The sequence below is a fragment of the Formica exsecta genome, unplaced genomic scaffold (genome assembly GCF_003651465.1).
Source record: "Formica exsecta isolate Colony F162 unplaced genomic scaffold, ASM365146v1 scaffold291, whole genome shotgun sequence".
NCBI classification, from domain to species: Eukaryota; Metazoa; Arthropoda; class Insecta; order Hymenoptera; family Formicidae; genus Formica; species Formica exsecta.
The window spans coordinates 58,717-76,860 of record NW_021850170.1 but is presented as its reverse complement, the minus strand read 5'-3'; the positions used below and the strand labels follow the sequence as shown (position 1 = coordinate 76,860).

General features: G+C 30.8%; 1 protein-coding gene across 1 annotated transcript in view; it reads right to left on the bottom strand.

The window, feature by feature from the left end:
• LOC115237367 (SPARC-related modular calcium-binding protein 2) overlaps nucleotides 1-16,910 on the bottom strand; it is a 93,729-nt gene extending 76,819 nt beyond the window's left edge. Inside the window, exons 1-2 of the mRNA XM_029810363.1 lie at nucleotides 16,337-16,910; nucleotides 4,075-4,234 (exon numbers count right to left, since the gene is read on the bottom strand). Coding sequence (XP_029666223.1) covers nucleotides 4,075-4,234; nucleotides 16,337-16,420 — 244 coding nt within the window. The 5' untranslated portion in view covers nucleotides 16,421-16,910. The remainder of the gene's footprint in view (nucleotides 1-4,074; nucleotides 4,235-16,336) is intronic.
• Between the last annotated feature and the right edge of the window lie 1,234 nt (nucleotides 16,911-18,144).

The following is an 18,144-nucleotide window of genomic DNA, read 5'->3' as shown; positions in this document are numbered from 1 at the left end:
CTGGCCAATCAGCGCCGATCTTTACCCGGACGCACGTCGGTGAGCCGCGCGCCTGGTAGTATGCAGCAGCGCACACTTCACGGCGCGCGGCTCACCGACGTGCGTCCGGGTAAAGATCGGCGCTGATTGGCCAGACTTTACTCAATAATAACTCCTTTATGAAGCGTTATAAAAAAAAATGATAGAGAACTTTTCGACTCAGTTTGGTTCGCTCTATCTGCACACGAGTATTGTCCCAAATGATCTGGTACACCCTGTATAAATCCAGATAGCCAATTCTTTGTGAGGTTACTGCCATGTTGCCAACAATTGTCAGTTTAAACATTATTGGATAAATATGCATATTAGGGGACCCACCTCCAATGACCTTGACCTTGACATTTGATGTCGAAGTCATAACCCTGATTAATATCCAAGACATTTTTGCCGTCGCTCGTTATTTATTAAAAAGTTATTAACAATTAAATTGTACAATAAGAACAAGTATTAAATGCGATAATCTGAAGTTCTTCGAGCATGAATTTTATATTAATTGTATGTTTAAATATTTAAGTAAATGAATGGGCGGTGGAGTAGCAGGTCCAGCAGTCTTGTCAAATTTTACGTCTTCCCCGTTATTCACAAGCAGTACGTCGCGAATTATTTTTATATTTCTTTTTCTTCCCCTGACCATCCAGCTCATCATCATTAACCATAATATTATGTTAAATTATGTTATATTATGTTAAATTATCATTAATTCTTGCGTTTCTTTCTTAGTGGAAACTATTGTTATTAAGAAACAAAAATCATGAGCGAAGAAGATTCGCAATCGTCGAAATCGACGGACCCGAAAACTGGCTCGGGCGGCAGCGGATCCTTTGCAATAGATATAGGTAGATACAATCTAGACCTAACAAAAGTCTGTCTCACATACACATATACACACGCACGCACGCACATAATAAACACGCGAGTGTAAAACCCTCTATCTTCTATCTGCTTTATCGAACGCGTGGCGGGGAAGGGGCTGTGATCCTCCTTCTACATCCACTCCCTCAAAAATTCTAACCTAACTCAACCCAACTCGTAAGTTTTTAGCACCATTTAAGAAACTCCCAAGCTCCCAGCCAGCGACCTACACAGTAATTAAATTTACGACGTATGAAAAAAAATCAATTTAATTTGCTCTTTCATAATATGCATTTTTCATAATGCTCCATTTTACTTTTTTTATAAATAAGTGATAAAGTTAATAACAATGTAAACGTCAATATAAGCGAAAATCATTAGAATTTGTAGGTTCTCAAGATACAAAAAAAAATGCTCCACCTTTAAAAACTAATTATCTACAGTATTTATTATGAAAAAAATAAATAATTGCTTTATGCATTTTACGGATGTCAAGAAATTGTGCGCAAGCACTAAATATTTTTCTATAAAATGCATAAAGCAATTATTTATTTTTTTCTTAATAAATACTGTAGATAATTAGTTTTTAAAGGTGGAGCAAATTCAAACAAAAATGAAGTAACTTTTCTGTACCTTGAGAACTTGCAAATTCTAATAATTTTCGCTTATATTGACGTTGTTATTAACTTTTTATCAATCACTTATTTACAAAAAAAAAAAAAGTAAAATGGAACACATTATGAAAAATGCATATTATCAAAGAGCAAATTAAGCTGATTTTTTTCATATGTCATAAGTTAATTACTGATGTAGGTCGCTGCCTGGAAACTTGGAAGTATTTAAGAATTATACAGGGTGGGGAAAAAGTCTCGGACCCTTGAAATATCTCGGAAGGAGTGAGATATGACATATTTTGATATAAAAAATAAAATATCTCATAAAATATTTAGTTTTCGATAATCTTACAGTAATATTTTAATGTACAGGATAATAAGACAAATCAATTAGTGTAAAAAAGAAACAAATAATTGTTTAAAAAAATTCATTGTAAATAATTACAGATTTGACTTCCGTTTCCGGTGGGAAAGTGTGGACAGGGAGAAAATGTGCTTGTGGGGAAGAGGAGGAGGAGACGGGATAGGGAGAAGTGAGAGAGATCGGAAAGGACAAAAGTGAGGAGCAGGAGGAGGTGCATCAAGGTGAATAAAGGGAGATATGTGGAGTAAAGGATCGGGATAGAGGAAGGATGCAAAGGTTGGAGTGGTTTGGAGGTTAGGAAGATGAAGGAAAGAGAGAGAAAATGGAAAGAGAGAGAAGAGGAGTCACGCGGGAAGCGACGGGAGGAAGTGAGGGGAATAAGGAATGAATTAAGACTATGGAGAAAAAAGAGAGAGAGAGAGGAAGGAAAGAATAGGGTAAAAGGTCAACAGCGACTACAGAGGAGAAGAGCGAAGAAGAGCAGAAAGAGGAGAGAAAGGAGAATATCAACCCCTCTCGTAGGGACCGAACAAAGGAAAGAGAGAAGAGGTAGAAAGAGTAAGGGAGGCGACAAAGGAGGAGAGCGAGGAGGAAGAGGAAGAGAGGAGAGGGGAAATGGAGAATGGTGGAAAAAGCGAAGATGGAAAGAGGGTACGGAAGAAGCGTGGTAGTAGGCAACAAAAGGATCTGGATGGAAGAGAGAGAATGGATATGGGACGAGAGAAAGGAGATCTGGAGGAAGAAGCGAGAGGAAGAGGAGAGAAGAAGGGGAAAAAGGAAAGAGGTAACGGGAAGAAGAGACGAGAGAGAAGAGGGAAGATAGGGGAGGGGGGAGAAAAGGGAAGACGGGGAGAGGGGAAAGTAGGAAGAAGATGGTGGGACGAGGAAGGAAAGGGTGGAAAGTCTGTAAGGTCACAAAGGACCAGGTCGGGTAAAGGATATGAAAATGTATATGACGATGTATATGAGGAGGACTGTAAAGGTTTGGGTACGTTCCTGAAAAACGCCTTCAAAACCCTAAGGGGAATGAATAAATGATCTATACTATACTATAATTACAGATTTTTTCTTAAAAACAATTATTTTTTTTACGCTAATTGATTTGTCTCATTATCAGTGTTTTGAAAAGCTCTCGAGATAAGCTACAAGAATATGTAATAAAAAATGGGGGGTTCCATTTAAGAAAACATCGATCACATTGACTTCACCTTAAAAAGGTCCCTCAAGGTCAAGTCCATATTTTTATCATATGGCCCCTTCGAAACCATACAATTTTTGTTTGAAACATTTTTTTTCCATATCTCACTCCTTCCGAGATATTTCAAGGGTCCGGGACTTTTTCCCCACCATGTACACTCTGAATAATGCTTCACTTCTCGAAGAAAGATTAGATTGAGTTATAATATTTTGGGGGGATGAATGGTGCAGAGAGAAGGACTTTGCCCCTCCCTCGTCCACGCGTAAAAGCCGTAAACAGACTTTTTTAATCAAAAGTAACAGATTATTATGATGTACACAAACTTTACTGTCAAACCTTGATTTGTTATATCTCCTAAACAAATGCCGTCCTCTATTTGATTTTTCCGGGAATTACTCAGAACATCCTCCCCTACAACATATCTAGGTGGCGATAAAATCAGTGAGGTGTGATCTTTTATGCATTTCTAAACTTTTTTTTTTTTTTATCTAAAAGGAACCTATTTTCAAAATTTGACCTAAATCGGAACATTGACGTTTCCGGAAGTTTTGCCTTAAAATCTACTAAATGCCAAAAAAATTTTGAGTTATGACCTTTCATGGTATCTATTCTCATTTAAGTGGCATTTTATATTTGTTATGTGTAAAATTGCGTTTGAAACTTGGAATTCTTTTATAAACATCCTGTATTTTGCTATGTTTATATTATTATATTTGCTATATTTCTGTTATATTATATTTTAATCCTTTATCTTTAATCAATATACTTTAAATAATTAAAATATGAAAATTAAAAATTAAAAAAAATAAAAATTGAACAAATTTTTAATCAACAAGAACATGCTTAAAAATCCAATTAGATTTTAAAGTTTGACCATTCTTTTAAATGTTCAGACTCTATTCTGCGTCCACTGATATCTATAAATTGTAAGTTGGGCATAATCATAAATATTTCGTTTTTTCGTTTATCAATATTGATATTTTATTTATTATATTAATAATACAAACCTGGACAAGGCCCAGTATGTTTGATAAGAATAGCTACGCCTTGACATTGTTTAGAAATAATCTGACATTGATTGGAATATGTAATTCCGTCACTTCCACATACAGGTGTGCTCCCACCACCATTCATTGTGCATTCAGCTATTCTTTTCCTACATTCTTCCTATAATAAAAAAAATCGAATATATTAGATAACACTCACTCATAAATTCCAATTTGCAGTGACAAATAAAATACATGTAGAAAATTGATCTATAACATATAAATAGACACATACAAAATATATTTTTTCGCTCAATATATAAGTTATTTATCAAATAAACTATTCACAATTAGGAAAACACATGCACGCTTGTTATTTTTGTAGAAATATTTAAAAAATCAAGAAACACGATCATAAATTTCGTGCCAAATCATGTATATGAAACAAGGAGATAAATTATAAGCGACTTGCTTAATTGAAATATATGGATTATCGTAATATGTAAAACGATCGAATACGATTCATAACTTGGGTTCATATTATACCACAAAAGTATCTTTATTTTTGTTTGACATTTCCATTAAATAGCTTAATATCTAATGCTCTAATTGTAAGAGAAAAAGAAAGAGAGATAGAATAACCCTTTTATATTTAAAAATATTATAATGTATTATATGTAATTTAAAAATATTATAATGTAGATTTCTTGGGCAAATAAGAGCCAACCGCGGATAATGCATAAATAAAAAATTAATATTTGTTAAGATGAGTAGATATTTTTAAATCCTTAAAAAATACGGGTGCGATAAATCACTTGAAATAAATTACTCATCAAATATAAATAAATTTACTAATTTTTATATGGATAAAAAAATTAGATACTTAAAGTAGTGAAAAAATTTGTTTACTAACAATAAGATATACAGAGTAATAAAAAATGCTTTTTTTCGATTTTGTGATGTTCCAACTCACTATACGCAAGATTTCCAGCATTTTCTTCTTTAATTAAATCTTTGAAACAAAAACAAAAAAATTTATTGACAAAATGGTAAAATAATCAATTTTTTCAAAAATTTCCGATTTAAAAAATTTTTTATAAATAACAAAGTAGGGAGAGATTTTTTAACAAAATTTAAATGTAGTTCGTAGAAAAATAAGAACAACTTTTTTTATTACTATGTTGATCTTAGTAATTAAACTTTTTTGCAACTTTATCTCTCGTTTTTTTTTGTAAATGTAGAAATTAGTATTAAACAATACATTTATTTATATTTGTCGAATAATTTGTCACAAGCGATTCATCATATCCATTTTTTGTATATTTAAAGATATCTACTCCTCCCAAAACTAAATAGTTACGCATAATACAAAAACTTTTCTTGATCGATGCCACGATAAGTAAAATTATCTTAATTTGAAATTTATTTTTAATAAATCTCTTTAATAAATCTCGAGGTCTCGAGGTAGACATTAAAAGTGGATGAAAAAGTACTGACGTGTGGAAGTGAAAACAAAAGTAGCTAATTGTCTACGCTGATGTTCGGTAGCGACTTCGGTCGATAATTATCGGTATGGACGATGAATACGATAAATATCGATACTCGGCATGTAAGAAACCAATAAAAAGCCAGGTAGTGACATGCAAGACTTGTGTTAAGTTTTTTTATCATTCAGAATGTGTAAGTAAGCATAAAGTTTATGACAGAAACCACGAAGTGGTGCCGTGTCATGGCCCATTTGAAAAATTTATAATCGATAATGATAAAGAAGCAGATATAAAGAAGACATCGACATCGACGGGAAGCAATCGAGATAGGCTAGGCTCAACAGGATCTGTAGGATCGGTTACGATACCAAATAGTAGAAATAGAACAGCAGGCACGAGCAGATCATCTGATATTGACATAAAAATAGATTGGCTTGTAAGAATAGTGAAAGAAATGAAAGACGAGAGAGCATGTAAGAAGGAAGTTAAGATGATGGTGAAAGAAATAGTTCGGGAAGAATCGGGAAATGTTAAACAAGAGCTGGAAGATTTGAGGAAAATGATACAGAGAAGAGATTGTGATCCTTCAAGAAGAACGCAAAGAAACTATAGTAAAGTAGTTAAAAAGAAGAAAAAAAATATTATAATTATTAAACCTAAGGTGCGACATGAGAGTGACTCCAGTCTACTAAAAACTACTAAAAAACTGGTAAGAGAAAAGGTAGATAGATCAAGAACACGGAAAAGTTAAAGACTAATACAAACCAAGTTGGGTGATAATTTCAAAGTTATTAAGTTAATAAAACCTAAGATAAAAATTGTCAATAACAATTGGCGAAGAAGAAATAAAATTTGATGATGATAATTTAATAGATAGGGGAAAGTTGGATAAAACCGGGTAGGCGGATCAAACCGGGTACCCCTGTTTTTTCGTAATAAATGCTGCTATCTATAGCTAACTTGTGTTATTAGTTGTCGATTGGCACTATCATTATTTTAAAACAAACCGTGCCCCTGTGCATACGATATTTCTTTTTAAATAAAAGTTCAAAGTTTTTAGCCTGAAAAATCGATATCGAGGCAAGAATTGAGTCGTCGTGCACTTTTTCTATATAGAGTATATGTTTCGGTAAGTGCAGTATAGCATTCTGTACATATTAGAGAGTATATCATATTAGTTTTGATCGGCACTTTGTACGCCGAAATATACAACCGCCGTATTTGTTATTTTCCTTCTGTTGGGACAAAACCGGGCACTTACACATTTCATATAATGAAAAGAGGAAGAACTGTTATCCTGACTTTGTGTTCCTACAAAAAGCAGTTGGAAACGAAAACTAACGCTCAGAAAAAGAAACCACTAAAAAATAAGCTTTTTGAGATCCCTAAAGTTAAAAAGTTAAATAAGGAAGTCCGGCAGCAATGTCGAACAAGAGGATATCTTTATTTGTGATTTTTGTCAATAAAATACATCTTTATATTGTATTTTGATTAAAATAAATCTAAATTTTGTAATTACACGGTGTTTTGCATATTTTCAAATGGGTACCCGGTTTGACCCTACCGGTAGGATAAAACCGGGTATTTTGACTTCTCCAAAAAATCTTGTTATTCTTGGTAACCAAAAATTTTTTTTCAGCAACTAGCCTTATTTTCTCATAGTGTAAGGTTCACTAAAGACTACTAACGGTCGGCAAAATCTTTTTTATTCTCAGATTTTTTGTAAGAAGACAAATCCAAAAAAGTTTTACCCTACTTTCCCCTACAATCAAAAAGCAGAGTAAAATTGCGGTAAATGCGGGATTTCATATGCGAATATCGAAGAGAATAGTTAAAGAAAGGAGAAATGATAATGGTCAATCCGGAAGAAAAAGAATGGAAAAAGATTCTGTAATAATTGAAGCAGATGAAGAAACACATGAATTAATGTTGAGTAAAGAAAAACTAAACGTAGGATAGAAAAAATGTCCTGTATTCAATCATACAATATTAGTGTTAAAAGATATTTTAAATGCTATTATTATCATATTGCAAAAAATTATATACGAAATATGCCACAAATATGCAGGAAATCATAAAGCAAATGAATGCACAGCAACTAAGAAAAGATGTGTAAATTGTATGTTTAAAATTCAAAGATACAACTTAAAAATAAGTGATGAGCATGACGCTCTTGACCCGGAATGTCCGATTTAAGAGGGCGATATAGAAGGAGAAAAGGAAAGTCGGCTGGGAGGATAATAACAATAAGTAACAACTACAGAAGGAAGAGGATACAGCATCAGACATGAAAATAATGAATCATGCATAGCACTCGAAGACTGGATTGACTGCTGGATTGAAAATTGCAATACAATTTCGTAGAACTATGAATTACGAGTGCACAAAAAGAATATATTGTACGAAGGAGTAAATGTGTATAATGCCTTACCAACTGAGATAAAACGATGGAAAGAAATGGAGCTGTTAAGGCAATTGTTAAAGGAGTATATTGTAATTAATGTAAACTAGATCTGTATTACAAATAGCTGAGAAAGCTAATAAAGATCAACCGATGAATCTCTCCCCCCTCTCTCTCTCTCTCTCTCTCTCCCCCTCCCCCTCCCTCTCTCCCTCTCACCCCTCTCTCACCCCTCTCTCCCCTCCTCTCACCCCTCTCTCCCCTCTCTCCCTCTCTCTCTCTCTCTCTCTCTCTCATGCTACTAAATATATAGAGATGAGAATTGTTGCAAATTTTGATCTAATTATCGTCATGAACCCATTGTTTCCCCTCTCCCCATACTGCTCGCATATTAGCCGATATTGGACGAATTGCCGGACGCGTGTAACTCGTAAGACGCGCAATACTCAAGTCAGGAGCGCCTGTATCAAAAATGCAATAACATCGTATTCTCCTAGGTATCATAAATGCAATAGGATAATAGGATCATATTCTCTTAGGAAGACATCTTACCGTTTTTCATTAAAATTAAAGAGGAAATGTTTTATATTTAATTAATAATGAAAATCGTGCTTTCCGTATTATAATGTCAATCGCCTGTATTATTTGATATGACTGCAATAATGGAAAAAAAGAGAAAAATCAAGAGCGTTAAATAAAGTGTTACAAAAAACCTTTAATTGTTATAAAATATATAGGTTAATTAATTAATAATACAAAAAATACATATAGTTTTAATTATTAATAAAATATTTTCTTACAAATTTAATGAGAAAGGAAAAGATGTAATATCTAGGGGAGTACGATTCCATTGCACATGTAATACGGACGCTCTTGAGACTGAATATTGCGCGCCTTAGTTACGCGCGTCCGGCGACTTGTTGCTAACATGCGAATAGCAAGCGGGTAGTGGGCGTCAATCACGAAATCGAGCCGAAAAGTTACAACTAAAAAAAGCCATTTCTATAGGGTGTCTGGTAAAGATTGTGCCAACGCTCGTGAGCGGGTAGAGCACAGTAATCTGAACAGAAAAGTCCTGTAACATTTTTTTATATAACGCTTAATAAAGGAGTTATTATTGAGTAAAATCTGGACAATTAGCGCCAATTTTTAGCCGGACGCACGTGGGTGAGCCGCTCGCCTGATAGTATGCGGCGGCGCACACTTCACAGCGCGGGGCTCACTGACGTGCGCCCGGCTAAAGGTTGGCGCTGATTGGCCAGACTTTACTCGATAATAATTCCTTTATTACGCGTTATATAAAAAAATGTTACAAGACTTTTCTGTTCAGATTACTGTGCTCTACCCGCTCACGAGCGTTGGCACAATCTTTACCGGACACCCTGTATATATATACGTATATTATATAGGGTGTCCTAGACCACCCGTACACCCTTTTTCTTTCAGAAACTAAACATTTTAGAGAAAAACGTTTTGAACAAAAATTGTATGGTTTTGAGGGGAATATAAGATATATTCTTGTAGCTTATCTCGAGAGCTTTTCAAAACACTATAATAAAGTATTTTTTCATTGAGTACTTTTTGAGTTATTTTATATTTTAATCTGTGACATATTTTGATATAAAAAATAAAATATCTCGTAAAATATTAAGTTTTCGATAATCTTACCGTAATACTTTTATGTACAGAATAATGAGACAAGTGAATTAGTAAAAAAAAAATACTTGTTTTTAAGAAAAAGTATGTAATAATTTACAATGTATTTTTTTAAACAATTATTTGTTTTCTCTTAACACTAATAAACGTAACAGGTGGAATATCTCGTAAACAATGCATTTTAGAAAAAAATGTTTCAGACAAAAGTTGTATGGTTTCGAGGGGGCATAAGGTGGTGTCATTAATTTGACCTTGAATAGTTGCTTGAAGATCATGTGAAGGTCACCTTCAATTTTTTAAATGGAACCGTCTACTTTTTATTGCATATGCTTGTAGCTTATCTCGAGAGCTTTTCAAAACACTATAACAGAGTATTTTTTCATTAAGTACTTTTTGACTTATTTTATATTTTAATCTGACATATTTTGATATAAAAAATAAAATCTGAAATACAGCCAATTTTTAATTTTTTCCCCAAACTTTAGGGGCCTCTAGCTCGGAGGGGAGTTCATTTGCGGACCTATGTTCATAGGAAAAAAGTCTTATTATGACCTCTAGAATATGCTCCTAAAGTTTAGTGAATCATTTCAGATACACCCTGTATATGTATATACAGGGTGAGGCATCTAAGACAGGCCACCCGAATAACTCCCACAGTTTTGGAGATAGGAGAAAATGTTTGAAATAAAAGTTGTATGGTATCGAGGGAGAAATCTTGTGGAAATAAACATTTTTTTTTTAGGTGGAGGCGCTTAGGAGATTTAAAAGTCATCTTCATTTTTTTAAATGGAATTTAAAATATAAAATAACTCAAAAAGTACTTAATGAAAAAATACTTTATTATAGTGTTTTGAAAAGCTCTCGAGATAAGCTACAAGAATATGCAATAAAAAGTAGGCAGTTCTATTTAAAAAATTGAAGGTGACCTTTATGTGACCTTCAAGCAACTATTCAAGATCAAATTAATGACACCATCTTATGTCCCCCTTGAAACCATACAACTTTTGTCTGAAACATTTTTTTCTAAAATGCATTGTTTACGAGATATTCCACCTGGTACGTTTGAAATTTAACACCCTGTATATATACAGGGTGTATCTGAAATGATGCACTAAACTTTAGGAGCGTATTTTAGAGGTCAAAATAAGATTTTTTTTTCTTATAAACGTGGATCCGCAAAGGAACCCCCCTCCGAGCTAAAATTCGTAAAGATGTGAAATACGTTTTTATTTTTTCATTTTAGTGGCTTACTTTACTTCATAATTTACTGGGCTATACCAAATTTCAACCTTCTGAAATATTTTATAGTTTATGTAAAATTATATCAAAATAAAGTACAAAATATTTCGTAAACTATTCACTTTTTGGCCATCTTACCCTTATAATTTTTTGTGCCAAATATTGCGAGAAATCGACTTGTATAAAAAAATTAGGGTGGTTCCATTTAAAGAAATGAAGATGATCTTCAAATCTCCTAAGCGCCTCCACCTAAAAAAAAATGTTCACTTCCACAAGATTTCCCCCTCGATACCATGCAACTTTTATTTCAAACATTTTCTCCTATCTCCAAAACTGTGGGAGTTATTCGGGTGGCCTGTCTTAGATGCCTCACCCTACATATGTATCAATGTATAAAAATCTTAAACATAGCGCGTTTTATTCTTAATGCAATCTGAGCATGCTATTTTTGTTTTATTTTGGTTTTAAGATCATTTTATATGATTTAAAACGCAAGAAATTTTCTTTCAAATTATATACATATATTGCTTTATAAACTAAAAAATCCGACATTGTCTAGCATCGATTTATAAATTGATAGCACATAACTGATTATTTCGCTAGTTGCATTAATATATCTATATTTTATTTTTTAACGGTATATAATTTTTCTGATACGCGCGTGGACTGATGTCGCGTGAAGCATTATGTAGTGGCTGAGAGAGAGTAACAAGCCGCATGTTTTTTTTATATAATTTTGATGATAGTTTATTCTATAATTTCTATAAGTAATTGCAAATTAAATTAGGCAATCGACATTTTTTTTTATATCGTCGGCTATAGTAAAAACTTAAACATAAATGAGCGATTTGTTGTTGATTGTAGTCGATAATAATATCGCCAAACGGTGAATAATTATTTATTTTTTAAACTTTTATTTGCTACATACACAAACAGATTTGAATACTTATTTATATATTTTGTATGTTTTTTAACTTGTTTAAAAAGATTTCTTTTAGAGATTTTAATTCTTTTTATTGTGTGTGTGTGTGTGTGTGTGTGTGTGTGTGTGTGTGTGTGTGTGATTCTCTAAGATCATAATATTAAAGAATTCTTTACATTTTTTTAATTTATAATAGATTTTGCAACATTTGCATTAACAACACATTGCATTAACAACACATTAAACAGAAGTCATAAAAGGAAATTGAATGTTAACTTAATAAAATTATAAATTAATAAATTTAAAAACTAATAAATTTTTTAATTAATTAAGTGGATGTTAACTTATATATAGCATGCGAAAACTTGTCACACGTTAGGAAAAATGTATCCAATTAAATGGTGATGTCGAAAAATAAGTAGATTTGTAATCAATAAATTATACTTTTATTCTATTTTTTGTTTTTTTATAATTTGTGTAACATTAATATGCAATACCGGCAATAATATATTGTTTAATTAATATTGTTAGTGTCGTATTGAATACGTATATTTTTTAATAGTGTTTGTATTTAATATGCATTGTATTATAGATATTACATTTTTATGATCAAAACGAGAAGCGAAGCAATAAGAGAGTATAAAATTTGTTTTATATTATACTCTGCTTCGCAATTCTAAAAAATTTACAAGTTCGGTGACTATTCCAAAAGTATGTCGATTGACTATTATTTACAATCAGTAAATATAATACAAATTAGCAAATCAACATCATAGTTCTATTCTTGCAATACTATCCTGTTTGTAACAGATTCTCTCTCTCTCTCTCTCTCTCTCTCTCTCTCTCTCTCTCTCTCACACACACACACGCGCGCGCGCGCACTCGCTCTTTGTCTCTCTCTCTCATTGCTGTGTTATCAAAAATTATTTAAATGTTAGTTAAATGCTGCATACAGGGTATCCCAAAACATTCGATCAAACATTAACACTATATTCTAAACATGAAAACAAACCAAAAAAGCTTAATAAGTATAGGTCCGAAATCTAACCATTAATGAGTTACATTAATTTAAACTTGTGAACACATAACCTAACATAATTGCAAATAAACTAGGATCAAATTCACACGCAGTTACAAGAACTGTTCAAAGTAATTACTTCCAGCAGCAATACATGCTTCAACATGCTTTCTCAGGGATTGCTGAATTCTGTCGAAAATAATAAGAGAGTTCCAATAATAAGAGAGTATATCAAACAAATTTACAATGCGCTCCCAAAGTTCATCAATATTTTTGATGAAGACTAAAGTGTATTGTTCTAGACTGCAATATTTATTTTGTAGAAGTATTTTAATGGTAACTTACATCTTTCTTTACATATTTCAAAAAATAATTTTAAATCTTGAAATTGATATAACTCGTTAATGGTTGATTTTTGGACCCATGTTTATTAACTTTTTTGTTTGTTTTTATCTCTAGAATATAGTGTTAACGTTTGGCCGAATGTTTTTGGGACACCCTGTATAATGATGGCCGAAACTAATGTTTCTCAAGCAACCAAACAAAGAAACATTGAGATTATGAGCTAATTCTTGGAAAGTACCCGCCCATTTTCTTTCAAATGTTTCTCTGCATTTACATTGTGTGCGTCATTGAGTGATGTGCTTAAGCGTTTATTTCTCGATTGTTATTTTTCTGGATAATTCTTTGCTTAAAATACTTAATATAAAAATAGCTGCTAAGTTTAAAACTTGTTTTATTGGTTTTGTGAATTAAAGTAAATTTTGGATTAAAGTAAATATTTTTTTATTACTTTTCTCTTGGCAGTTTTTTACAAAAAAATTTATTATAATTATTTTATTTACAATTCTGATAACTTAAAAAAACATTTATAATGCATTATTTTATGCAGCAATTTAGATAATTATTGATATTAATGAACGCATAAACAGAATTCACACTCTATTTAAACACACGATAATGTTGAAAGTTTATATGATAATAATAACTCTGGCTTGTCAATTTTCGCCATATTTGTTAAGCAATATGTGAATATATGTACTTTTTGACAATTCTAATACTTTTACTTCCAGTTATTATATATTGTCACAAACATAAATTAAAAAATTATTTGTGATTCAAATTTTACATAACCTAGTTCAATCCTAGGAAAAAAAACTATAAAAAAATTATTTTTTAAAATAGAAATAAAAAATAAATACAGAAAAAAAATATTAGACTATTTTATGATGTAATTAATAAAGAAATTGTATAACCTTAGTACTTATATATTTCTCTTTCTCTTATACAGGGTGTCTGATAATAATTGCCCCATCCGTAATGTGCAGGTAGAGTGGGTTAAACTGAACAGAAAAGTCCTGTAACATTTTTTTATATAATGGGCAGACTTTACTCAATAATAACTCCTTTATTAAGCGTTATAGAAAAAAATGTTACAGGACTTTTCTGTTCAGTTTAACCCACTCTACCTGCACATTACGTGGGGCAATTATTATTAGACACCCTGTATATACATAAGAAAATATATGCATACACACAAAATGTACTTATTAGCTACATTATATATTTATTTATTTAGAAACTATTTATATACTTATATAAAAAAAATTTCAAAATAATATAATTTCAAAAATACAAAATCTTTTTACAGATACTTTTTTTATCTTCTAATTAAAATTTTTTATTTCTTAAAGTTTTTTTTTGAATTATTTTTGATATTTAAAATATTTACAATTCTAAAAAATTACAGATTGATAAGAATATAACATTACAATTCAAAGTTTGTTTTAGAATGTATTGTTTTAAAAATATTTTTTTAAAAAATAAAAATCTATATATGAAAATAATTATTCATTCAATAATTTCTTAGATTTTTTATCAACATTTTTTCATTAGAAATGTATGAAGAATATACAGGGTCTCCCGAAATTAAATATCAAAACTTCGGAAGCATATGGAGGTCGATAAACTAAGAAAAAAAGTCCTGTAGAGATTTGCTCGTTTTTGCTTCGTTTTGGAGAAAATCACAAAAAAAGGAAACAAAAAAATATTCAATAAAAAACAACACTAAAATTATTAGATTTATCGAAAAGTACCATGAGATAAAAGTTGTAAAATATGGAATTAAGAAAAGAGATTGAATTAAAATCCTCCTGAAATTACAGGATTGTAAATAAATACATGACAACTTGGAATTATTGTATCTTGTTTAGTTTATATTTACATTAAGGAAGTAACAACATGAATAAATAAGTGTAAATAATTAAGTAAAGTAACACTAAAAAGTTCTTATTTTTCACTTATTTATTACTTTTTTAAGTATTTAAGTAATAAATATATTATTTATGGCATGAGAACATTATGATGAATTACATCAGAGAATACAAAATGTCTGTCAAATAGTTAAAACAATGCCGAGATTTTTTTAAAGAGTTCGTAATTCTGTGGTACGAAGATGTAAAGCGTGTGTGGAAATGAGAGGAGGACATGTAAAAAACTTTCTATAAACTTTGAAGTTTAAAGAATTCTTCTTTTTTCTTCTTTTGGAAAAACAAATTCTTCTTTTGAATGAAGAAATAGTAATCCGTTGGTGATAATTCCGACAATATTAATTTTTCAACCCATGTTTATTTGGACCTTTTTCCTCCATTACGTGAGTACTATTTGTCCTGAACCCTTTTTTTCAACACTCTGTATATTAATAAAAAATATTTCTGATGATTTAGAAACCCTAATATAAAAAATACTTAGCAATTTAAACAATAAAAATGTAAGTGTTTCAAGATATCAAATAATTAGGATACAAACATTCACACATCTAATAATAAATATCGAAAATCTATCAATTCACGAATATAAAAATCACAATTTATAAAACTTAAAAATAAAAATATTCAAAATATCTAAAACATCAGAACATTAAAAATACAAAACCATAAAGTTTAAAACTATTATTCACAAGCTTTAATAATTTGAATTTTAAATAATTATGAAGAAATATAAAAAATAGAGAATTATATAATTACATAATTAAATTGTTCATGATATATATTAAGAAACGTAACCCTATTATAGATTTTTTGAAATAAAATTCTTTAAGAATATATGTGTGTAGTAAAATAACTTAAAAGAGATTTATATAGATTAATCAAACAATTGTTTATTTTATTATACTATAAAATCGAAAGAAGAAAAGAGAAAGAGAGGGAAAGTTAAGGATCAAAGATCTTAATTCAAGATTATAACAATTCAAGAATTTTCGAATTCTAAACTATTATTATAAGCAAGAATATAATAATATACATATATATATATTTGTGAGATTAAATACAAATTAAAGAGATACAATATTTAAACATATATTGATCTATTAGCTAACAATTAAACCTCATGCCTAATTATTAAATGTAATCAACTGTAAACTCTGGATTTGTTATTATTAGTTTGCAATACATTAGATATACATAAAATAAACATACAAATCTCATATATACATAAAAAACATAAAAGACAGGATCAAATCAATTTATAAATAAACAAAGATAAAAAATTTTGAATACCTTAGCTGATGTCACGGTATTAGTTGCATGAAGATCAACAATGAGTAACAAAAATATAATGACGCGTATCGTCGGTAACATCATGCTCCCCGGAATCTTTTCAATATGTTGCCAGAGAATAATCAAAGACCGAAACTACTGGACTGAAAAACACGCCCATACACGACACTATTCACATACACTCACTACATTCCTACGTTCTCAACATACAGTATATTCCCGTTTATTTGTCTTTTTTTCGAACAGTGTATATTGTGAGACACTTCTCAGTTTTCTATGTAAAAATTAATTCTAATTAATAATCTTCTCCGAGTTTTGTAGACGATCAGAATGACTAAAAGGTTAGATGGCCAAGAAAGATCCTTTGAAGAGACAGCACCAAGCGTTCCGTAACCAACCGTAACGAGTGCTGCGGAGCAACTGGCACTTGCCACTTCCTTGGCCTCTGGACACTCTGGAGCAACCGCCTGATATTTGCGGCATTCCGACACTTCGCTACTCTTTTTCTTTCAACGATACGACACTACATCCCTATCAGGAATAGAAATCTCACAATATTTCTGAAGTATTTAAAAAATAGGTTTATTTATGATATATTAATATTTCAGACAGCACGTATATACATATAAGTAATTATTAAATTAGCCATAATTATCGTATATATATATAATTTCGATAATTATGGACGCTAATTTCATAATCACTTCTAATTTTTTAATGTTTTCATCTTTTTTTATTTTTAGTAAAAAAACATACACAAACAGAAAAATGGACATAAGATCATATATGGCCATATATGATCTTATATAAATACACAAGTCTATTTTCTCTCGGGCAGAATTTTAAATATCACGATACATATACAGGGTAAATCATAAGTATGTTTTAAAATTTCGTGAGCATGTTCCTGGATAAAAAGTATGAATAAATGTTCTTATAAACATTAGGCCAAAAATGCTTCATTATCAAAATAAAGGACACAAATAAGTATCAAATAATGACTTTATTTAAAAGTTTCAGGTGGGTATTCTTTTTGTTTATAAAGGATGCTGTAAGTGTACATTTTACAATAAAATAATGAATCAATACTAATATTGCTCGGTGTTGAACTACCTCAAGCATATTGATTTGATTGTAGGTACGTTACTGTACTCAAATACAGAGGCCTACATTAAAACCCCCTTCCCCTTTCTTTCAGTGGGTCGTATTAGCGTGTGCTAGTAAACAAACATTATCCCAGAATCAAAATACTAGAGACACAACATCGTGGAGAGAAAGAATCTAAATCTGAAACTCATTAGTCAGTCATTATGAAATCTATTTGTGTCCATTATTTCGATAACGAAGCATTTTCGGTCTAATGTTCATAGAAACATTTTTCTATACTTTTTATCCAGAAACACGCTCACGAAATTTTAAAACATACTTATGACTCACCCTGTTTATATATCATTTTCATAAGTTGAATTACAATTGTAGGTATCAGTTTTATCGAATTAAATTACAATTTTTTATGTTATAAACGAAGTATATATATATATCGTAGCCAGATTAATCTGTCGTTTTATAAAACGTTTAGGCATTTTATAAAATGCAGCCACATTCTCAAATCATAGTTCAAAATGAAATATTTTACAATCTAGCTAAGAATTTTAATCTTTTTATAAAACGCTAACAAGCGACCCGCCATTGTCAAACGCAATGATTTGTACATTGTTTTAGATTTTGGCTGGTTCATTTCAGTCATTTTATGAACGATGCATTTTTACCGGCCTTACTTTATGTTACATTTGATAAAATAGTTATAA